Source organism: Macaca nemestrina, chromosome 3, assembly GCF_043159975.1.
Source record: "Macaca nemestrina isolate mMacNem1 chromosome 3, mMacNem.hap1, whole genome shotgun sequence".
In the NCBI taxonomy this organism is placed as follows: domain Eukaryota; kingdom Metazoa; phylum Chordata; class Mammalia; order Primates; family Cercopithecidae; genus Macaca; species Macaca nemestrina.
In genome coordinates this window covers 43,969,789-43,993,683 of record NC_092127.1, presented here as the reverse complement: position 1 = coordinate 43,993,683, position 23,895 = coordinate 43,969,789, and the positions used below count along the sequence as shown (strand labels likewise).

The window sequence follows — 23,895 nt, the reverse complement described above, 5'->3', positions numbered from 1 at the left end:
ACTTTTCATCCCTTGACCTTTTTTTATTTTAAAAGTTTTTTGGACTCTTTGCGTTTCGGAGAAGAGGTACTAAATTTTATCTGTGTAGCCTTCTTTTCCTGTGGATATGTTTGGCTAACAGAAACTGGTTCTGGTGGGCAGCAATAATAGGGATGGTATGAAAATGGATGGCCTACACTTCAAAGGATGACTTGATAAAAAAAAGATATGGAAAATTGGTTTGGAGTGTGGCTGGAGATTATAATGCCACTAGTTTACTTTTCTTCAAAGGAATGTGAAATAGGGAGTGGGAAAAGGTTAGATTTCCCTGAGAGAGAAAGAAAGATTTGGGGTCTTTTGGTGAGAACTAGGATGCATTAACTTTCTTTTTTCTCTCTCTCTCTCTCTTTTTTTTTTTTTTTTTTAAAGACAGAGTCTCACTCTATCACCCAGGCTGGCATGCAGTGGCTCAATCTCAGCTCACTGCAACCTCCACCTCCCAGGTTTAAATGATTCTCCTGCCTAGTCTCCTGAGTAGCTGGGATTACAGGCACCTGCCACCATGCCTGGCTAATTGTTGTTGTTGTTGTTAGTAGAGACTGGGCTTCACCATGTTGGCTAGGGTGGTCTCAAACTCCTGACTTCAAGTGGTTCACCTGCCTCAGCCTCCCAAAGTGCTGAGATTACAGACATGAGCCACCATGCCTGGCTGCATTAACTTTATTTCTTTCAATACTAAACTCAATACAAGGGTAGACTTTTCTCTTTGTTGCCAGCATCTCACCATCTACTCATTCTTTAACCTACTGGAATTTAGCTTTCGCTCCTAACCTGTCATTGAATCTGCATCCTTAAAGATCACCAATGGCCATCAAATTGATGAAGGCTATGAGATTCAGCCTGACTCTACTCATCCTTCTGTACGATTTCACATAAAAGTCTCTCTACCACTGGGTTCTCTAGCAATGTTGTGCTTATCTCTGACTTCTCTGTTTCTTCTCATTCTCCTGTGTTGACATTAAAATCTCCCTATGAAAGCCATCTCCTAAGGTTCTGTCATTGGTGCCTTTGTTGTTGCTATTGTTGCTGGTGCTGTTGCTTCCATGGTGTTACCACCCTCTCCACTGTCTTCAAATATCTTTGCTCCAACAAGTCTCATCATGAGATTTCTTCTGAGCTTCGGAATACGTTTTCAGTCTTCTACACAAGAGCATTTTTTTCTAGACAGAAAACTACTGTGGTCCACCTGGTGAGGATGCCAAGAACCAGCACAAGGATATTAAGAGTGGAAAAGACAGGAGAGAGGCAGAAAAATATTTGGCAGATAAACAGAGCTCTTTGATGGATTAACTATCCAAAGAGCAAGAGGAAGAAAAAGAAGTCGGAGAGCAAGAAGGGGACAAAGCTGACCCCAAGGTTTATAGCTTAGGTAAGTTGGAGGATAGGTGTACCCTTATTGGAGTAAGAAATACATGGTAAGGAAGGGTCAGATTTGAGGGAGAAGATGATGACTTCAGTTTAGGACATTTGGAGCATACCTCATCTCTACCTTTTTTGCCTTTTGAGTCTTCCTTTCTGTCTTAGTCTATTTTGTGTTGCTGTAACAAAATACCTGAGACTATATCATTTATAATAAACAGAAATTTATTTGGCTCATGGTTCTGAAGGCAGGAAAGTCTAAGATCAAGGGGCCAGCATTCTGTGAAGACTTTCTTGCTGCATCATCCCATGGCAGAAGGTGGGAGGGTAAGAGAACGCATGAGAGAGAGAAGAGGAAGTGGGTTCAACTCGTCTTTTTATGAAGATCCTGCTCCTGAGATAACAAAGCCACACCTGTGATAATGGCATTAATCCATTTCTGAGGCCGAAGACCACATGAGCTAATCACCTCTGAAAGGGAAAAGGTACTGTCTCTCAACACAGCTGCATTAGGGATTAATTTTTTTTTTTTTTTTTTTTTTTTGAGTCGGAGTCTCGGTCTGTCGCCCAGGCTGGAGTGCAGTGGCATGATCTTGGCTCACTGCAAGCTCCACCTCTCAGGTTCACACCATTCTCCTGCCTCAACCTCCCGAGTAGCTGGGACTACAGGCGCCCGCCACCATGCCTGGCTAATTTTGGGGTTTTTTTTTTTTTTGTATTTTTGTTAGAGACAGGGTTTCACTGTGTTGGCCAGGATGGTCTGAATCTCCTGACCTCGTGATCCGCCAGCCTCGGCCTCCCAAAGTGCTGGGATTACAGGCATGAGCCACTGTGCCTGGCCGGGATTAAGTTTTCAACACATAAGCTTTGGGAGATTCAAACCATAGAACTTTCTTAGTGCTGCTAGAATTATCTTCCTAAAATGCAGGTCTAATTCATGCCATTTGCCTCAAAATATTTTGTTAGCTCTTACTAACTACAGAGTAGTTTAGGCATTCAGTCTCCTTGACAGGGATTTGAAGCCCTACACAAGCTGTCTTTGTTTGGTTTCATTGTAATCTTCTAGCACAACAGAATCCACCAAGCAATTTCTCACCTTCTTGCCTTTGCTCAAGCTGTTCTCTCAATCTGGAATGCCCTCCCCAATTTTTCTGTCTATGGAAATCCCACTCATTCTTTAGATTGCAGCTTGCATGCTACATCCTCCATAAAGCCTCCTCCCACCACAGTTAGAATCTGTCATTCTTTATTCAATATTTTCACAGCAATTTATGTGTATTTTTCCTTGTATTATAATGCATATGTTCAGATGCTCATTTCTTCTATTGGTTAGTAAACTCCTTAAAGCTGGGAAATGTATCTTACTTATCTCCATTCTTTATCAGCTGCCAACACATGATTTTCCATATATTTGTTGCTCATTAAATAATAAATGAAAAGGAGAGAGAGACATTAATCATGGTTAGCGTGGAAGGGGAATCTTGTGGGGAGAAATGGTTGGTAAGTTAGGCAGGGACTTGCTTTAGAATATGTTCAACTGGGATGGAAACTTTGGGTTGTGAAGAAAAGGGATAGGGAATAATGGTGAGGGTGGCAATGGATTATAGGTAATGTGAAGGGCTCATGTTTAAACACAGGATCCTGTGATACAAAATCATGCATGTGCACATTTAGCTTCTTATCCATAGACAGATAAACCAAATTGTAAAGTCCTTCAGCAGGAAATTATTACTCTTCCCATTTAACTGTAACCACAACTCTTGAATATTTCACTATTTTTGCTACTATGTCTATTGTCTGATACCATAAAGAGATGGGATGTTAATTAATAGTATGGTGATGATCCATTGCTATGCCCATTTACTTAATTGTAGAAAAGGTGGGCAAGGAGATATTCATTCTGATTAATAACATTCTTTGACTCTTAATTTTTCTTTTCATTTTCATCAATCTGTTTTTATATTAAATACTCAAAGAAAAAATGAAAAATATTGTCTTTTAAAAAAGTATTTATTGTACTGAGTACATAGTAAATATATATACTTATGGGGTACATGAGATAATTTGATGTAGCATGCAATGCATAACAATCACATCAGGGTAAATGGGGTATCCATCACCCAAGCATGTATCCTTTGTGTTACAAACAATCCAATTATTCTCTTTTAGTTATTATAAAATGTACAATTAGATTATCATTGACTATAAGACACACTGTTGTGCTATCAAATACTAGGTCTTATTTATTCATTCATTTTTTTTTTTTTTTGTACCCATTAACCATTCTCACTTCCCCCTAACCCCCTACAACCCTTCCCAGACTCTGGTAATCATTCTTCTACTCTCCATCTCTATGAGTTCAGTTGTTTTAACTTTTAGATCCCACAAATATGTAACAATATGTCAGATTTGTCTTTCTGTGCCCAACTTATTTCACTTAACATAACAATCTTCAGTTCCTTCTATGCTATTGCAAATGATTGGATCTCATTCTTCTTTATAGCTGAATAGTACTCCATTGTGTATATTTACCGCTTTTTCTTTATCCTTTCATCTGTTGCTGGAGTGTTAGGTTGCTTCCAAATCTTGGCTATTGTGAACAGTGCTATGAGAAACATGGAAGTGCTGATACCTCTTCAATACATTGATTTCTTTTCCTTTGGGTATACACCTAGCAGTTAAATTGCTGGATCATATGGTAGCTCTATTTTTAGTTTTTTGAGGAACCTCCAAACTGTTCTCCATAGTGGTTGTACTAATTTACATTCCCACCAACAGTGTACTAGGGTTCCCTTTTCTCTACATCCTCACCAGCATTTGTTATTGCCTGTCTTTTGGATAAAAGCCATTTTAACTTGGGTGAGATGATATCTCAGTGTAGTTTCGGCTTGCGTTTCTCTGATGATCAGTGATCACCTTTTCATAAACCTGTTTGCCATTTGTATGTCTTCTTTTGAGAAATATGTATTCAAATCTTTTGCCCACTTCAGAATCAGATTATTAGAAATTTTTTTCTATAGAGTCGTTTGAACTCCTTATATATTCTGATTACTAATCCCTTGTGAGATGGGTAGTTTGCAAATATTTTCTCCCATTCTGTGGGTTATATCCTCACTTTGTTTGTTTCCTTTGGTGTGAAGAAGCTTTTAACTTGATGTGCTCCCATTTGCCCATATTTGCTTTAGTTGTCTGTGCTTGTGGGTTATAACTCAAGAAATCTTTGCCCACTCCAGTGTCTGGGAGAGTTTTCCCAATGTTTTATTTTAGTTTCATATTTTAAGGTCTTAGATATTAGTCTTAAGATATTAGTCTTTACTCCATTTTTATTTGATTTTTGTATATAGTGAGAAATAAGGGTCTAGTTTTATTCTTCTGCATATGGATATCTAGTTTTCCCAGCACCATTTATTGAAAAGACTATCTTTCCCCTTCAGGTGTGTTCTTGGCACCTTTGTCAAAATGAGCTCACTGTAGATGCCTGGACTTGTTTCTGGGTTCTCTATTTTGTTCCATTGGTCTATAGGTCTGTTTTTATGCCAGTACCATACTGTTTGATTACTACAGGTCTGTAGTATAGTTTGAAGTCACATAGTGTAATTCCTCTAGTTTTGTTCTTTTTGTTCAGGATAGCTTTCACTATTCTGGGTCTTTTGTGGTTCTATATAAATTTTAGGATTCTTTTTTCTATTTCTTTGAAGAATGTTGTTGGTATTTTGATAAGGATTGCATTGAATCTGTACATTGCTCTGGGTAGTATGGACATTTTAACAATATTGATTCTTGCAATCCACAAACATGGAATATTTTTCTTTTTTGTGTCCTCTTCAATTTCTTGCATCAATGTTTTATAATTTTCATTGTAGAGATCTTTCACCTCTTTGATTAATTTCTAGGTATCTTATTTTATTTGCAGCTATTGTAAATGGGATTCCTTTTTAAATTTCTTTTTCAGACTGTTTGCTGTTGGCATATAGAAATGCTACGGATTTTTGTACGTTGATTTTGTATCCTGCAGCTTTACTGAATTTATCAGTTCTAATAGTTTTTTGGTGGAGTCTTTAGGTTTTTTAAAATATAAGGTCCCCAGCACTTTGGGAGGCTGAGACGGGCGGATCACAAGGTCAGGAGATCGAGACCATGGTGAAACCCTGTCTCTACTAAAAATACAAAAAATTAGCCAGGCGCTGTGGTGGGCACCTGTAGTCCCAGCTACTCAGGATGCTGAGGCAGGAGAATGGCGTGAACCCGGGAGATGGAGCTTGCAGTGAGCCGAGATTGCGCCACTGCACTCCAGCCTGGGGGATAGAGCGAGACTCCATCTCTCTCTCTATATATATATATGTGTGTGTGTGTGTGTGTGTGTGTGTGTGTGTATGATCATATCATCTGCAAACAAAGATAATTTAACTTCTTTCTTTCCAATTTGGATGCACTTTCTTTCTCTTGTCTGATTGCTCTAGCTATGGCTTCCAGTACTATGTTGAGTACTGAAAATGTGAAAGTAGGCATCTTTGTTGTGTTTCATATCTTAGAGGAAAAGCTTTCAGTTTTTCCACATTCAATATGATAGTAGCTGTGGATCTGTCGTATATGGCTCTAATTATGTTGAGGTATATTCCATCTGTGCCCAGTTTTTTGAGAGTTTTTTTTTTATGATGAAGTGATGTTGAATTTTAACAATGCTTTTTCAGCATTAATCAAAATGATCATATGGTTTTTGTCTTCCATTCTATTGATATGATATATTATGTTGATTGATTTGCATGTGTTGAACCATGTGTACATTCCTGGGATAAATCCCACTTGGTAATGATGAATAATCCTTTTAATGTGTCATTAAATTCAGTTTGCTAGTATTTTGTTGAAGATTTTTTCATCAATATCAGGGACATTGATCTTTAGTCTCCCTCCCTCCCTCCCCTCCCTCCCTCCCCTCCCTCCCTCCCTCCCTCCCTTCCTTCCTTCCTTCCTTCCTTCCTTCCTTCCTTCCTTCCTTCCTTCCTTCCTTCCTTCCTTCCTTCCTTCCTTCCTTCCTTCCCTTCCATTCTCTCTCCCTCCCTCCTTCTTTCTTCTTTTTCTTTCTTTCATGTCTTTGTCTGGTTTTGGTATCAGGGTAATACTGACCTCATAGAATGAATTTGGAAGTATCCCCTTCTCTCTGTTTCAGAATAGTTTGAGTAGGATTGGTATTAGTTCTTAAATGTTTGGTAGAATTCAGCAGTGCAGCCATCATGTCTCAGGCTTTTCTTTGCTATGGGACTTTTTATTACAACTTTGATCTCGTTACATGTTACTAGTCAAATAACAGTCAAGTTATTGGTTCAAGTAATTGTTCAGGAATTGGGTTTCTTCATGGTTCAATCTTGATAGGTTGTATGTGTCTAGAACTTTATTCATTTCTTCTAGATTTTCAAATTTGCAGGTGTCTAGTTGCTCATAATAGCAACTAATGATCCTTTGAAGTTCTGCAGTATTAGTACTAATGTTGCCTTTTTCATCTCTGCTTTTATTTATTTGGATCACCTCTCTTTTTTTCTTAGCTAGTCTGGTTAAAGGTTTGTCAAATTTGTTTAACTTTTCAAAAAAAAACTTTTAATTTCATTGATCTTTCATATTGTTTTCTTCATTTCAATTTCATGTATTTCTGCTCTAATCCTTATTATTTTCTTCTTCAAATTTTGAGTTTAGTTTGCTTTTGCTTTTGTAGTTCTTTAATATACATCATTTGGTTATTTACTTGAAGTTTTTCTTCTTTTTTGAAGTAGGCACTTATAGTTATAAACTTCCCTGCTTTTGTGTATCTGATAGGTTTTGGTGTGATGTGTTCCAATTATCATTTGTTTCAAGACATTTTTCAATGTTGTTCTTAATTTCTTCATTGACCCACTGATCATTCAGAAGCATATCGTTCGATTCCTATGTATATGTATAGTTTCCAAAATTCCTCTTGTTACTGATTTCTAGTTTTATTCCAATGTGTTTAGAGGAGATGCTTGATTTTATTTAAATTTTTAAGTGGTTTTTTTTTTTTTTTTTTTTTTTTTGAGACGGAGTCTTGCTCTGTCGCCCAGGCTGGAGTGCAGTGGCCGGATCTCAGCTCACTGCAAGCTCCGCCTCCCGGGTTCACGCCATTCTCCTGCCTCAGCCTCCCGAGTAGCTGAGACTACAGGCGCCCGCCACCTCGCCCGGCTAGTTTTTTGTATTTTTTAGTAGAGACGGGGTTTCACCGTGTTAGCCAGGATAGTCTCGATCTCCTGACCTCGTGATCCACCTGTCTCGGCCTCCCAAAGTGCTGGGATTACAGGCTTGAGCCACCACGCCCGGCCAATTTTTAAGTGTTTTAAGGCTTGTTTCATGAAGTAACATATGGTCTATCCTTTAGAATGATTCATGTACTGAGGAGAAGAATGTGTTTTCTAGAGCCATTGGATATAATGTCCTGTAAATATCTATTAGGCCCATTTGGTCAATAGTGCAGATTAAGTTCGATGTTTAGTTGTTAATTTTCTATACAGAAGATACGTCCAACGCTGAAGGTGGGATGTTGAAGTCTCCAGCTATTATTGTATTGGGGTCCATGTCTCTCTTTAGCTGTAATAATATTTGCATTATGTTCTTGTATGCTCCAATGTTTTGTGTGTGTGTGTTTGTGTGTGTGTGTGTGTATATATATATACACATATATATATTTCAAATTGTTATATCCTCTTGCTGAATTGGCCCCTTTATCATTACATAGTGATCCTCTTTGTCTCTTCTTATAATTTTTGAAAACTATTTTGTCTGACATAATTATAACTACTACTGCTCTTTTTTGGTTTTCATTAGCATGAAATATCTTTTTCCACCCTTTAATTTCAGTCTATGCTTGTCTTTATAGGTGAACTGTATTTCTTGTAGGCAACAGATCATTGGGTCTTGTTTTTTTGTTTGTTGTTTGTTTTAAATCTATTCAGCCACTCTGTGTCTTTTAATCGAAAAGCTTAGTCCATTTACATTCAATGTTATCATAGATAAGTAAGGATTTATTCCTGCCATTTTGTTATTTGTTTTCTGGTTGTTTGTAGTCTTCCTTCTTTTTTTTCATTCCTGTCTTCATTTTAGTGAAGGTGATTTTTCACTGGTTATATGATTTAGTTTCTTCCTTTTTATTTATTGTGTATCTGTTGTATGTTTTTGATTTGAAGTTACCACGAGATTTGCAAGTACTATCTTATTTATCTCCCATTATTTTGAACTGGTAACAGCTTAACACTGTTAGCCTAAAAAATCAAACAAGCAAACGGAAAACTAATAAAGACTCTACACCTTAACTTCATCTCCCACTTTTTAACTTTTTGTTGTTTCTATTGATCTTATATACTATCTATGTCTTGAAAAGTTGTCGTACTTATTATTTTTGATTGGTTCATCTTTTAGTCTTTCTATTTAAGATGAGACTAGTTTACACACCAGTTACAGAGTTATAATATGCTGTTTTTTTTCTGTGTATTTACATTACCAGTGAGTTTTGTACCTTCAGATGATTTTTTTATTGCTCATTAACATCCTTTTTTTCTTTCCCTTTGGCATTTCTTTTTTTAAAATAATTTTATTTTTATTTTTGACTTTGCACTAATATTTGATCTCTAATAACAAAGTTATCTGAAACATGGGCAAGTGTTATGATGATATACTGCTTTTGGGGGGGTTCACGTATTTTTTTATTATACTTTATGTTCTAGGGTACATGTGCACAACACACAAGTTTGTTACATATGTATACATGTGCCATGTTGGGGTGCTGCACCCATTAAGTCGCCATTTACATTAGGTATATATCCTAATGCTATCCCTCCCTGCTCCCCAGACCCCACAATAGGCCCTGGTGTGTGATGTTCCCCTTCCTGTGTCCAAGTGATCTCATTGTTCAGTTCCCACCTATGAGTGAGAACGTGCAGTGTTTGGTTTTCTGTTCTTGCTATAGTTTGCTGAGAATGATGGTTTCCAGCTGCATCCATATCCCTACAAAGGACATGAACTCATCCTTTTTTATGGCTGCATAGTATTCCATGGTGTATATGTGCCACATTTTCTTAATCCAGTCTATCACTGATGGACATTTGGGTTGCTTCCAAGTCTTTGCTATTGTGAATAGTGCCACAGTAAACATATGTGTGCATGTGTCTTTATAGCAGAATGATTTATAATCCTTTGGGTATATGCCCAGTAATGGGATGACTGGGTCAGATGGCATTTCTAGTTCTAGATCCTTGAGGAATTGTCGCACTGTTTTCCACAATGGTTGAACTAGTTTACAGTCTCACCGACAGCGTAAAAGTGTTCCTATTTCTCCACATCCTCTCCAGCACCTGTTGTTTCCTGACTTTTTAATGATCGTCATTCTAACTGGTGTGAGATGGTATCTCATTGTGTTTTTGATTCGCATTTCTCTGTGGCTAGTGATGATAAGCATTTTTTCATGTGCCTGATGGCTGCATAAATGTCTTCTTTTGAGAAGTGTCTGTTCATATCCTTCGCCCATTTTTTGATGGGGTTGTTTGTTTTTTTCTTGTAAATTTGTTTGTGTTCTTTGTAGGTTCTGGATATTAGCCTTTTGTCAGATGAGTAGATTGCAAAAATTTTCTCCCATTCTCTAGGTTGCCTGTTCACTCTGATGGTAGTTTATTTAGCTGTGCAGAAGCTCTTTAGTTTAATTAGATCCCATTTGTCAATTTTGGCTTTTGTTGCCATTGCTTTTGGTGTTTTAGACATGAAGTCCTTGGCCATGCCTATGTCCTGAATGGTATTGCCTAGGTTTTCTTCTAGGATTTTTATGGTTTTAGTTCTAACATTTAAGCCTCTAATCCATCTTGAATTGATTTTTGTGTAAGGTGTAAGTAAGGGATCCAGTTTCAGCTTTCTACTTATGGCTAGCCAGTTTTCCTACCACCATTTATTAAGTAGGGAATCCTTTCCCCATTTCTTGTTTTTGTCAGGTTTGTCAAAACCTGATCAGATGGTTGTAGATGTGCGGTATTATTTCTGAAGGCTCTGTTCTGTTCCATTGCTCTATATCTCTGTTTTAGTACCAGGACCATGCTGTTTTGGTTACTGTAGCCTTGTAGTATAGTTTGAAGTCAGATAGCATGATGCCTTGAGCTTTGTTCTTTTGGCTTAGAATTGTCTTGGAAATGTGTGCTCTTTTTTGGTTCCATATGAACTTTAAAGTAGTTTTTTCCAATTCTGTGAAGAAAGTCATTGGTAGCTTAATGGGGATGGCATTGAATCTATAAATTACCTTGGGCAGTGTGGCCATTTTCATGATATTGATTCTTCCTATCCATGAGCATGGTATGTTCTTCCATTTGTTTGTGTCCTCTTTTATTTCCTTGAGCAGTGGTTTGTAGTTCTCCTTGAAGAGGTCCTTCACATCCCTTGTAAGTTGGATTCCTAGGTATTTTATTCTCTTTGAAGCTATTGTGAATGGGAGTTCACTCATGATTTGGCTCTCTGTTTGTCTATTATTAGTGTATAAGAATGCTTATGATTTTTGCACATTGATTTTGTATCCTGAGACTTTGCTGAAGTTGCTTATCAGCTTAAGGAGATTTTGGGCTGAGATGATGGGGTTTTCTAAATATACAATCATTTCATCTGCAAACAGGGACAATTTGACTTCCTCTTTTCCTAATTGAATACCTTTTATTTCTTTCTCTGCCTGATTACCCTGGCCAGAACTTCCAACATTATGTTGAATAGGAGTGGTGAGAGAGGGCATCCCTGTCTTGTGCCAGTTTTCAAAGGGAATGCTTCCAGTCTTTTCCCATTCAGTATGATATTGGCTGTGGGTTTGTCATAAATAGCTCTTGTTATTTTGAGATATGTTCCATCAATACCAAATTTATTGAGAGTTTTTAACATGAAGGGCTGTTGAATTTTTTCAAAGGCTTTTTCTGCATCTGCTGAGATAATCATGTGGTTTTTGTCTTTGGTTGTGTTTATATGCTGATTTACATTTATTGATTTGCATATATTGAACCAGCCTTGCATCCCAGGGATGAAGCCGACTTCATCATGGTGGATATGCTTTTTGATATGCTGCTGGATTCGGTTTGCCAGTATTTTATTGAGGATTTTTGCACTGATATTCATCAGGGATATTGGTCTAAAATTCCTTTTTTTTGTTGTGTCTCTGCCAGGCTTTGGTATCAGGATGATGTTGGCCTCATAAAATGAGTTAGGGAGGATTCCCTCTTTTACTATTGATTGGAATAATTTCAGAAGGAATGGTACCAGCTCCTCCTTGTACCTCTGGTAGAATTTGGCTGTGAATCCGTCTGGTCCTGGACTTTTTTTGGTTGGTAGGCTATTAATTATTGCCTCAATTTCAGAACCTGCTATTGGTCTTTTCAGGGATTCAACTTCTTCCTGGTTTAGTCTTGGGAGGGTGTATGTGTCCAGGAATTTGTCCATTTCTTCTAGGTTTTCTAATTGATTTGCGTAGAGGTGTTTATAGTATTCTCTGATGGTAGTTTGTATTTCTGTGGGGTCGGTGGTAATATACCCTTTATCATTTTTTATTGTGTCTATTTGATTCTTCTCTCTTTTCTTCTTTATTAGTCTTGCTAGCGGTCTATCAGTTTTGTTGATCTTTAAAAAAAAACCAGCTCCTGGATTCACTGATTTTTTGAAGGGTTTTTTTATGTCTCTATCTACTTCAGTTCTGATCTGATCTTAGATATTTCTTGCCTTCTGCTAGCTTTTGAATGTGTTTGCTCTTGCTTCTCTAGTTCTTTTAATTGTGATGTTAGGGTGTCAATTTTAGATCTTTCCTGCTTTCTCTTGTGGGCATTTAGTGCTATAAATTTCCCTCTACACACTGCTTTAAATGTGTCCCAGAGATTCTGGTACATTGTATCTTTGTTCTCATTGGTTTCAAAGAACATCTTTATTTCTGCCTTCATTTTGTTATGTACCCAGTAGTCACTCAGGAGCAGGTTGTTCAGTTTCCATGTAGTTGAGCAGTTTTGAGTGAGTTTCTTAATCCTGAGTTCTAGTTTGATTGCACTATGGTCTGAGAGACAGTTTGTTGTAATTTCTGTTCTTTTACATTTGCTGAGGAGTGCTTTACTTCCAACTGTGTGGTCACTTTTGGAATAAGTGGAATGTGGTGCTAAGAAGAATGCATATTCTGTTGGTTTGGAGTGGAGAGTTCTGTAGATGTGTGTCTATTAGGTCTGCTTGGTGCAGAGTTGAGTTCAATTCCTGGATATCCTTGTTAACTTTCTGTCTCAAAAGTGGGCAAAGGATATGAACAGACATTTCTCAAAAGAAGATATTTATACAGCCAACAGACACATGAAAAAATGCTCATCAGCACACGCGATCAGAGAAATGCAACTCAAAACCACAATGAGATACCATCTCACACCAGTTAGAATGACAATCATTAAAAAGTCAGGAAACAACAGGTGCTGGAGAGGATGTGGAGAAATAGGAACACTTTTACACTGTCGGTGAGACTGTAAACTAGTTCAACCATTGTGGAAAACAGTGCGACAATTCCTCAAGGATCTAGAACTAGAAATGCCATCTGACCCAGTCATCCCATTACTGGGCATATACCCAAAGGATTATAAATCATTCTGCTATAAAGACACATGCACACATATGTTTGTTGTGGCACTATTCACAATAGCAAAGACTTGGAAGCAACCCAAATGTCCATCAGTGATAGACTGGATTAAGAAAATGTGGCACATATACACCATGGAATACTATGCAGCCATAAAAAAGTATGAGTTCATGTCCTTTGTAGGGACATGGATGTAGCTGGGAACCATCATTCTCAGGAAACTATTGCAAGAACAGAAAACCAAGCACCGCATGTTCTCACTCGTAGGTGGGAATTGAACATTGAGATCACTTGGACACAGGAAGGAGAGCATCACACACCGGGGCCTATTGTGGGGTCGGGGGAGCAGGGAGGGATAGCATTAGGATATATACCTAATGTAAATGGCGACTTAATGGGTGCAGCACACCAACATGGCACATGTATACATATGTAACAGACCTGCACGTTGTGCACATGTACCCTAGATCTTAAAGTACAATAATAATAATAAAAAGTAAGTTATGCAAAAACAGAAAAAAAAATCTTTCTGTCTCGTTGATCTGTCTAATGTTGACGGTGGGGTGTTAAAGTCTCCCATTATTATTGTGTGGGAGTCTAAGTCTCTTTGTAAGTCTCTAAGGACTTGCTTTAAGAATCTGGGTGCTCCTGTATTGGGTGCATATATATTTAGGATAGTTTACTCTTCTTGTTGAAATGATCCCTTTACCAATATGTAATGGCCTTCTGTGTCTCTTTTGATCTTTGTTGGTTTAAAGTCTGCTTTATCAGAGACTACGATTGCAACCCCTGCCTTTTGTTGTTTTCCATTTGCTTGGTAGACCTTCCTCCAGCCCTTTATTTTGAGCCTATGTGTGTCTCTGCATGTGAGATGGGTCTCCTGAATATGGCAGACTGATGGGTCTTGACTCTTTATCCAATTTGCCAGTCTGTGTCTTTTAATTGGACCATTTAGTCCATTTACATTTGAGGTTAATATTGTTACGTGTGAACTTGATCCTGTCATTATGATGTTAGCTGGTAATTTTGCTTGTTAGTTGATGCAGTTTCTTCCTAGCATTGATGGTCTTTACATTTTGGCATGTTTTCGCAATGGCTGGTACTGGTTGTTCCTTTCCATGTTTAGTGCTCCCTTCAGGATCTCTTGTAGGGCAGACCTGGTGGTGACAAAATCTCACAGCGTTTGCTTGTCTATAAACGATTTTATTTCTCCTTCACTTATGAAACTCAGTTTGGCTGGATATGGAATTCTGAGTTGAAAATTCTTTTCTTTGAGAATGTTGAATATTGGCCCCCACTGTCTTCTGGCTTGCAGAGTTTCTGCAGAGAGACCTGTTGTTAGTCTGATGGGCTTTCCTTTGTTGGTAACCCGACCTTTCTCTCTGGCTGCCCTTAACATTTTTTCCTTCATTTCAACTTTAGTGGATCTGACAATGATGTATCTCGGAGTTGCTCTTCTCAAGGAGTATCTTTGTGGAATTCTCTGTATTTCCTGAATTTGAATGTTGGCCTGCCTTGCTAGGTTGGGGAAGTTCTCCTGGCTAATATCCTGCAGAGTGTTTTCCAACTTGGTTCCATTCTCCCCATCACTTTCAGGTACACCAATCAGACGTAGATTTGGTCTTTTCACACAGTCTCATATTTCTTGGAGGCTTTGTTCATTTCTTTTTACTCTTTTTTCTCTAAACTTCTCTTCTTGCTTCATTTCATTCATTTGATCTTCAATCACTGATACCCTTTCTTCCAGTTGATTGAGTCAGTTACTGAAGCTTGTGCATTTGTCACGTAGTTCTCATGTCATGGTTTTCAGCTCTATCAGGTCCTTTAAGGACTTCTCTACATTGGTTATTCTAGTTACCCATTGTCAAATCTTTTTCAAGGTTTTTAGCTTCTTTGCAATGGGTTCGAACTTCCTCCTTTAGCTCAGAGAAGTTTGATCGTCTGAAGCCTTCTTCTCTCAGCTCATCAAAGTCATTCTCCATCCAGCTTTGTTCCATTGCTGGCAAGGAGTTGCATTCCTTTGGTGGGAGAGGCGCTCTGATTTTTAGAATTTTCAGTTTTTCTGCACTGCTTTTTCCCCATCTTTGTGGTTTTATCTATCTTTGGTCTTTGATGATGGTGATGTACAGGTGAGGTTTTGTTGTGGATGTCCTTTCTGTTTGTTAGTTTTCCTTCTAACAGTCAGGACCCTCAGCTGCAGGTCTGTTGGAGTTTGCTTGAGGTGCACTCCAGACCTGTTTGCCTGGGTATTAGTAGCAGAGGCTGCAGAAGAGTGAATATTGCTAAGCAGCAATTGTTGCTGCCTGGTCGTTCCTCTGGAAGCTTCGTCTCAGAGGGGTACCTGACCATGTGAGGTGTGAGGTGTGAGGTGTCAGTCTGCCCCTAGTTGGAGGTGTCTCCCAGTTAGGTTACTTGGGGGTCAGGAACCCACTTGAGCAGGCAGTCTGTCTGTTCTCAGATCTCAAACTCTGTGCTGGGAGAACCACTACTCTCTTCAAAGCTGTCAGACAGGGACATTTAAATCTGCAGAGGTTTCTGCTGCCTTTTGTTTGGCTATGCCCTGTCCCCAGAGGTGGAGTCTACAGAGGCAGTCAGGCCTCCTTGAGCTGCAGCGGGCTCCACCCAGTTCGAGCTTCCCAGATGCTTTGTTTACCTACTCAAGCCTCAGCAATGGCGGGCGCCCCTCCCCCAGCCTCACTGCCACCTTGCAGTTAGATCTCAGACTGCTGTGCTAGCAATGAGGGAGGCTCTGTGGGCGTGGGACCCTCCGAGCCAGCCATAGGATATAATCTCCTGGCGTGCCATTTGCTAAGACCCTTGGTAAAGCACAGTATTAGGATGGGAGTGACCCAATTTTCCAGGTGTTGTGTGTCATGGTTTCCTTTGGCTAGGAAAGGGCATTCCCTTCCCCCTTGCACTTCCCGGGTGAGGCGATGCCTCGCCCTGCTTCGGCTCTCACTTGGTGGCCTGCACCCACTGTCCTGCACCCACTGTCCGATGTGCCCCCGTGAGATGAACCCGGTACCTCAGTTGGAAATGCAGAAATCACCCATCTTCTGTGTTGCTCACTCTGTGAGCTGGAGGCTGGAGCTGTTCCTATTCCGCCATCTTGGAACTTCCCCCTCAATGGATGTCTTGTGTTTCTTATAGGACAGTTCCATTGTTGATGAAGTCCCTCAGTTTTTGTTTGGGAAAAATCTTTATTTTTTCTCCTTCATGTTTGAAGGATATTTTCACCAGATACACTATTCTAGGGAAAAAGTTTTTTTGTTTTTTTTTTTCCTTTAGCTCTTTAAATATGTCATGCCACTCTCCCCTGGGCTGTAAGGTTTCCACGGAAAAGTCTGCTGCCAAACACATTGGAGCTCCATTGTATATTACTTGTTTCTTTTCTCTTGCTGCTTTTAGGATCCCTTCTTTATCTTTGACCTTTGAGAGTTTGATTATTAAATGCTTTGAAGTAGCCTTCTTTGGATTAAATTCACCTGGTGTTCTATAACATTCTTGTACTTGAATGTTGGTATCTTTCTCTAGGCTTGGGAAGTTCTGTGTTATTTTCCCTTTGAATAAACTTTCTACCCCTATCTATTTCTCTACCTCTTCTTTAAGACCAATAACTCTTAGATTTGCCATTTTGAGACTTTTTTTTAGATCTTGTAGGAATGTTTAATTCTTTTTAATTATCTTTTGTTTTGTCTCCTCTGCGTATTTTCAAATACCCTGTCTTCAAGGTCAACAATTCCTTCTGCTTGATCAATTCTGCTATTAAGAGATTCTGGTGCATTCTTCAGTGTGTCAGTCACATTTTTCAGGTCCAGAATTTCTGCTTGATTCTTTTTATTTCCATCTCTTTGCTAAATTTGTCTGACAGAATTCTGATTTCACTCTCTGTGTTATCTTGAATTTTTTTGAGTTTCTTCAAAACAGCTCTTTTGAATTATTTGCCTTCAAGGTCACTTATCTCTGTTTCTCCAGGATTGATCTTGGTGCCTTATTTAGTTCATTTGGTATGGTCATGTTTTCCTGGATGGTCTTGATGCTTGTGGATGTTCAACAATGTCTAGGCATTGAAGAGTTAGGTATTTATTTTAGTCTTTGTACCCTGGGCTTGTTTGTACCTATCCTTCTTGGAAAGTCTTTCCAGTTATTCAAAGGGACTTGAGTGTTTTGATCTAATTTGTTTCTAAATTAGGCGACACTGCAAGCCCAATAATGCTATGGTTCTTGTAGGTTGTAGAGGTACTGCCTTGGTGATCTTGGATATGATCCAGAAGAATTCTCTGGATTACCAGGTAAATATTCTTGTCTTCTTCCCTTACTTTCTCCCAAACAGAGTCTCTGTGTGTGTTCTGAGCTTTCTGGAACTGGGGATAGAGTGACATAAGCAACCTGTCGCACTACCACTGGGACTACACTGGGTCAGACCTGAAGCCAGCACAACACTGGGTCCTGCCAAAGGCCTACTGTAACTACTGCCTGGCTCTACTTATGTACTTATGTTTGCTCAGGGCCCTAGGACTGTACAGTCATCATAATGAAGCTAGCCAGGCTTAATGTCCTTCCTTTCAGGTCAGTGAGTTCCCCCAGGACCCAGGCAGGTCCAGAGATGCTCTTCAAGAGTCAGGGCCTGGAGTCAAAAACTTTAGAAATCTACCTCATGCTCTGCTCTACTGTAGCTAAGCGGGTGCTCAATCCACAAGACAAAAGTCCTTCCCACGTTTCCTTTCCCATTGCACAGGCAGGGGTACTTCTCCCCATAGCCACCATCACAACCATGTGTCCACAATATGGTGGGTACTGCCAGGTGACTGCCGATGTTCCCTTAAGGCCCAAAGGCTCTTCAGTCAGCTTGTGGTGAATGCTGCCTGGCCTGGGACTCACCTGTCAGGGCAGTGGGCTCCCCTTTGGCCCAAGGCAGGTCCAGAAATGCTGTCCATGAGCCGATATCTGGAATCAGGAACCTTGAGAGCCTGCTTGGTGCTCTACCCCACCATAGTCAAGCTGGTACCTAAGGTTCAAGACAAAGTCCGCTTTATTTTTCCCTCTGCTTATCTCAAGCAGAGGGAATCTTTCACAGTAGGCACCACAGCTCAGAATGTTCTGGGTCTTATCTGAATCCAGCATATCTCACCCAAAGTTCTTGATGTACTACCTGGGTATCACTGCTGGTTATGCAGGACCCAAGGGATCTTTAGTCAGCAGGTGATGAATGTTGCCAGGAGTAGCTCCTTCTCTTTAAGGCAGAAACTTGTTGCTGGCCTAGGATGTGTCTAAAAACATCCGTGAGCTAGGGCCTGGAATCGGGGCCTTACGACTCTGCCCAGTGCCCTGTGCTACTGTGTCTGAACTGTTATCCAAATTATAAGACAAAGCCCTCATTTCTTTTCGCCTTTCTCTGCTCAAGTGGAAGGAAGGGGTCCGTTTCGGAGCTGTAAGCTGTACTGCCTGGGGTTGGTGGAAGAGTGGCATGGGCACTCCCTTAGCTGCCCTGGCCGGTGTCTCAGTAGGTCATATACCCTCTAAGTTCACTGGCTTCATGTCCAGCACAGCACTAAGACTTGTCATTCTTGTGGCCTAAGCTGCCTTTTGAGTTTATTTAGGACTCCAGAGTGCTTTAGCCCACAGTGGTGGGTCTTGCCTGAATTCAAGTTCTGACAACTTGGATAGGCAATTCCCCTCTGGCTAGGGCTGTTCTAAATGCTGCCAGCATGAGTGGGCATCAGCTGAGTTCAGCCTAGGTTTGTTTTCCACTGTAAGAAGGCAGCACTGAGGTCAACGCAGGATCCCACAATCACTGTGCTCTCCCTCCCCCAAGTACATAGATCCTGCGTGCCATGTGGCCACTGCTGGGGGTTGGCGGAGGGATGGTCTTCGCAATTTAAGACTGTCTTTTCTACCCTCTTCAGTGCCTTTTTCAGTAATATGAAGTTAAAACCAGGTGCTGTAATTGCTCACTTGATTTTTGGTCCTTATGAAGGTTTTGTGTGTGTGTGTGTGTGTGTATGTGTATGTAGATAGTTGTTAAATTTGGTGTTTCTGGTGGGGGAAAAAGAGGACGATTGGTGAATGCTTCTATTCGACCAGCTTGCTCCACCCTTGAAAAATATTGTCTTTTAATATGAATCCTAGAATAATAAAATTGAGGACTTTCCTTCTGGGTGGTCCCACACATCCATATTTATTATGTTTCTATCTTCATTATGTATGTACCTATGAATTCTTTATATACACATTCTGTGTATCCATGTGGCCATCCTATCCATCAGTCCATCTTTATCCCAATCTTCCATTAGTAATACAACTGCTAGTTGTGTGTCAAAGACGGTAAGAAACAGAGAAAACCCCTATACTGAATATTTTAATTTTTAATTATCTGTTATGTGTGCAGCTACTCCTTATCCAGTCCCATGTTCCTGGGGGAGTTATATGCACAAAGGAGATGCCAGACAAATGTAATCTTTTTATTCCTAGTTGGAGTAGGGCTCACAACTCCTTTCATGGTGAGTTCGGACCTAGGCCTAGGAGAGCCGCTGGGATGCCTTTTGCTTGGGCTTGAGGCTGCCTGCAGAGGCCTGGGTGGTAACTTGCCCCTCTCAGCCCTGTTTTGGCTCTCATGTGGCTTTCCTAGGTCAAGGAGGCTATGGTGGAAGGCAGCACACAACCCTCTCCAGTGGCTTCTCCCTAAAAAGTCCTAGAAGAGCTACATCCCGTCAGAGAAATAAAAAAAAAACACCCTCAATAAGGGAGGACTATAAAGAGACCCTGCTACATGAATGAGAAGCCTTTGCCTGCCTCTTAATGTGCCAACTCCGCCATTTCTTAGCATCAGGACGCAACGCTGTTCTTGGCTCTGCCCAAGACCATCAGTCTTTCTCAGGAGTAGGGGGCCAGGAGAAGTGCTTTGAGCTAACCCAGCAGGATGGGTGGGTAACCAACATTGACCTAGAGGCTAAAGACATGGCAACATTCACACCAAATATGATCATTGTATTGGATACCACTTGTTCCTTACCTCACAGACTCACCTTATTCTACCTTTTGCTGTAGCAACCAGCTCGGGTCAGATGTCATTGAAAGGATCTCCTCTCAGCTTCACCAATTAGCTCTTGCTTCCTGCCCAGGGCTTCTTTGCCACCTCAATATTTAGTGTATTCTTTCATTATGCTAAATCTCAATAAAATGTTTCATTTTACTTTCTATAAGAAACCATTTACTCTTCTACAGAAAACATCTGAAAAGTGGTTGTCAGAGCTCAGTGGTCACAGTGGCACTGGTGACTTTGAGGAGGCCGGTAGCAATTGGGATGGGAAATGGAGGGAGAAAGTTGGAGAGATGAAAGTGGGCAGGGCAAAGCCTCTCCATCTGGCAAACCCCTAACTCATCGAAGCAGATCAAACAGTTCAGTAAAATATGTTTAAGCCACCCTCAAGATGACTGCAGGCAATCCAAGCATGGAGATTTGGCTTTAACCAGATGAGGAAAACTGTAAGCCGGCTGCGGTGGCTCATGCCTGTAATCCCAGCACTTTGGGAGGCTGAGGCAGGAGTATCACTTGAGGTCAGGAGTTCAAGACTGGCCTGGCCAACATGGTGAAACTGTGTGTCTACTAAAAAATATAAAAATTAACTGGGTATGGTGGCATGCACCTGTAATCCCAGCTACTCAGGAGGCTGAGGCAGGAGAATTGCTTGAACCTGGGAGTTGGAGGTTGCAGTGAGCCGAGATCATGCCACTGTACTCCAGCCTGGGCAACAGAATTGAGACTCTGTCTCAAAAACAAACAAACAAACAAACAAACAACAAACAGATAAACTTTAGATCTCCCTACCTGTGAAGTGAGCAGAACAGAAAAATATTTTTAGTCATTTTTTTCCCTTCACTGAGCCTGTTGTGGCTTGAAAATGTTGAGGTACTATTTTTGCTGTAACTGCCTTACAAGGATTCTGCCTTGCAACCATCTCTCTTTCAAAAGGCTGACTTTTTCTTGTTTACAGCAAGTTGTAGAATCGTAGTTGATTATATGTTATATTAGAGTGGGAAGGGGCCTTCGAGATCATTCAGTTCAGCGGTTCTTTTCAGAAGATGCTTAATGGTATGTCATAATCACACCCCTAGTTTGTGTCTGAGCCAGGTTTGTAACTCAGGTGGTCTGACTCCAAGTAATCCAAATTTTCTCACTATACAGGGTGAAAAACCACCTGTAGGGAACTGTGTAAGGGGAAATGATTTTGAAGTGTGAATTGAAGTAGATTCTCTGCTCCGGGTTTAGAATTCTACTGAAAACCAAGAATGAATGAACTAATACTTAGCTGTGCGAGAAAGGAATTCCAGGGGGATACAGCAATTGGTTTTTCTTTTCCCTTTTGCACCTCCTATTAATGTGAGCAGGATCTGCATTTTCCTGTTTTACAGATTCAACTACAAAGAAAGAATTATGAACGGAAGCTCTACTACTTCATAAAGAAGAAGAGGCCTTGATTAATAAATAACCTGACACCCTTCAGATGTTGCACAGGGAAAAACGGAGTGCCCCAATTTCTGGGAGTCACTGTACTTCACTTACCCTGGGGCCTGTTTTACAGGCATTTGCCTGCTTAGTTAATTGTAGTTATTCCCAAAATAAACCCCATTTTGTGTGGGACTCTTCTATTCTGAGGGAATGATGTAAGCAAGAATATTGGCTGGAGTATCTTGAATATCTGTGATGGATGGCTCCTCAGAATGAATCCTAAATCTCCAAGGGACCCCTTTTATCTTGTGATTTTGCTCACAGGTTCTAAGCTGCTGCTGGGAAGGGTTCCAGTTCTATATTCTCTGTCTTCTGGAAGCACTGATGAAATCATTCAGCTGCTATCCGCTTCCATCTCTCACTAAGCACCTCTTGGCTCTCCTTCGTCCCCACAGACTGAAAGCATGGAGGTGACTAATGAGATGTGTCTTCCCCTTCAAATTGTTCACAAGTCCCACATGACTTTTGGCAGGCAGGGGTTCTACCGTGGTGCTTCTGACTGTGGATAAGGGGAAACTACGTGCTCACCACGGCTTGCTATTTCTCCTTGCTCCCGTGACCAGTGCGGCAGCTCTGTTAAATGGTCAGGCACGGTTTGTTGGTGGCTCCCAAACAATCCATCAGCAGTGGACGCATTATAGAAAACATGGCTTTGAGTCTTAGCTTAAACTATATTTATGTAGCGTGACAGTAGGAGAAATATCTAATCGTGCTTGGATTACAATTCAAACAAAGGCCTCATGACTGGCTTGCAGATGCCGGGGTCCACACACCGTTTTCCAGAGAAGTCAAGATGGGAGAGGGTGTGATCTGTTCTGTCACGAACAGTTCTGTTTCCAGACCATTCCTCCAAGTCACTGAAGGCCCATTTCTGGGGAAATGATTACTAAACTGATGATTATTTTCTTTGTATTGCTGGCTATTCTCAACTTCAGGGAAAATGTAAGGTAGCTGTGGAGTTTAAGGAAAAAAAAATGTGTACACAAAATGAGAAGCCACATCTGCCTGTAGCACTAGCAAAAATCAAAGAAGTCTGGCTTATTTCAACACCAGCCACCTCAAAACCAAATTAGTATTTGAATCAAATTAACGTATTTGACTCAATCACCTAAAAAATAGCTGTTGGATGAAAAAATAAAAGAGAAAATAGTGTCTAATTAGTGACTGGCCATTTTCAAAGTGGCTTCTCCTACATTATCTCATTTTTTAAAAAGTAAATTTGATCTTTTTAAATGTTAGAGTGAAGTGGTTCACAATTGCTTGAAATAAGCAAAGGACATTATATTTATAAGCATGCAAATTACAAACCAGGCAAAACAGTCTCTTCTGCTGCTTTATATATTTTTGTCAACCATCATAGATTCATGGAAAGGTCTCAAATAGATAGAACAAAATGGATTTTAAAAAATTGTTTGAACTTAGCGTGTTTTTCATTTCTTTCTCTCTCTGTCTTTGGTCTCAGTTTCTTTCTCTGGTACCTTCTCTTGAATGGTGAACTATTATTACTTGCATTTGGATAGATTATTATTTAGTTTGCGAAACATACAATTTTTCCACTCATTAAAATCTCATAGTTGCCCAACTTCATTAAGATAAATGGAATTATTCATCTGTTTTCCCCCCTTTGGCTATGGGGTCAATGAAATGATGTTAAGCAGGAGAGGATAGGGTTGGCAAACACTTTCAAATGTCACTAAGTAATTTCAGGAAGGAGCTGGCCTGCCACTGTCCTGAATGATGGATATGCTCTTAACCTTAATGGCCATTAAAGATGTACATAATAACAGTTTGCATTATAACCATCACTGTTCAACACTTGAATTTTGTGACAGTTCAAACTAGGAGTGGACACTTCTGAAATCTGATTAAAATACACTGAGAAGTAAAAAACGGAACAAAGCAAGACAAACAAAACCCTGAGACTAACAAGCAGTCAAGGATGGCAAACGAAAAAAGAAAAAGAAACAAGAGTATAGCCAACTTGTTTTTTTAATTAGAGTATATTATACTTTCAAACTGGATACACTAGAAATTGGCAATGCAACATAAGATGCAAAGGAATATACCAGTTACTGTCAAAATGACCCTGTACAGCCTTGTAATGCAAAAAGCTTTATACAATACAAATTTTCAGTAATGTACACAAACCTTGACAGTATGATCATCTGAACATAATATGAAGAGTTAAAAAAAGGATAGAAGAAAGAAAGTGCTGAGAACCCTAACTGCATTACTATATGGAAAAATAAGCTAGTTTTCATTGAAGAATGCATAGTGACAACAATTGAAGTTAGTTGGTAGGTGAATTTCTCAAAGATGTTAGTGTTTTACACGGAAAGGATATCTATGGAATACATCCTTCCCTGAGTAT

General features: G+C 39.9%; 1 protein-coding gene across 2 annotated transcripts in view; it reads left to right on the top strand.

Annotated features, from left to right (window-relative positions):
- Positions 1-23,729, top strand: part of C3H4orf51 (chromosome 3 C4orf51 homolog) — a 74,637-nt gene extending 50,908 nt beyond the window's left edge. For both annotated transcript variants that reach the window (XM_011710491.3, XM_011710490.2), the window contains one exon: positions 21,428-23,729. In XM_011710491.3, coding sequence (XP_011708793.2) covers positions 21,428-21,493 — 66 coding nt within the window. In that variant the 3' untranslated portion in view covers positions 21,494-23,729. The remainder of the gene's footprint in view (positions 1-21,427) is intronic.
- The last annotated feature ends 166 nt before the right edge of the window (positions 23,730-23,895 follow it).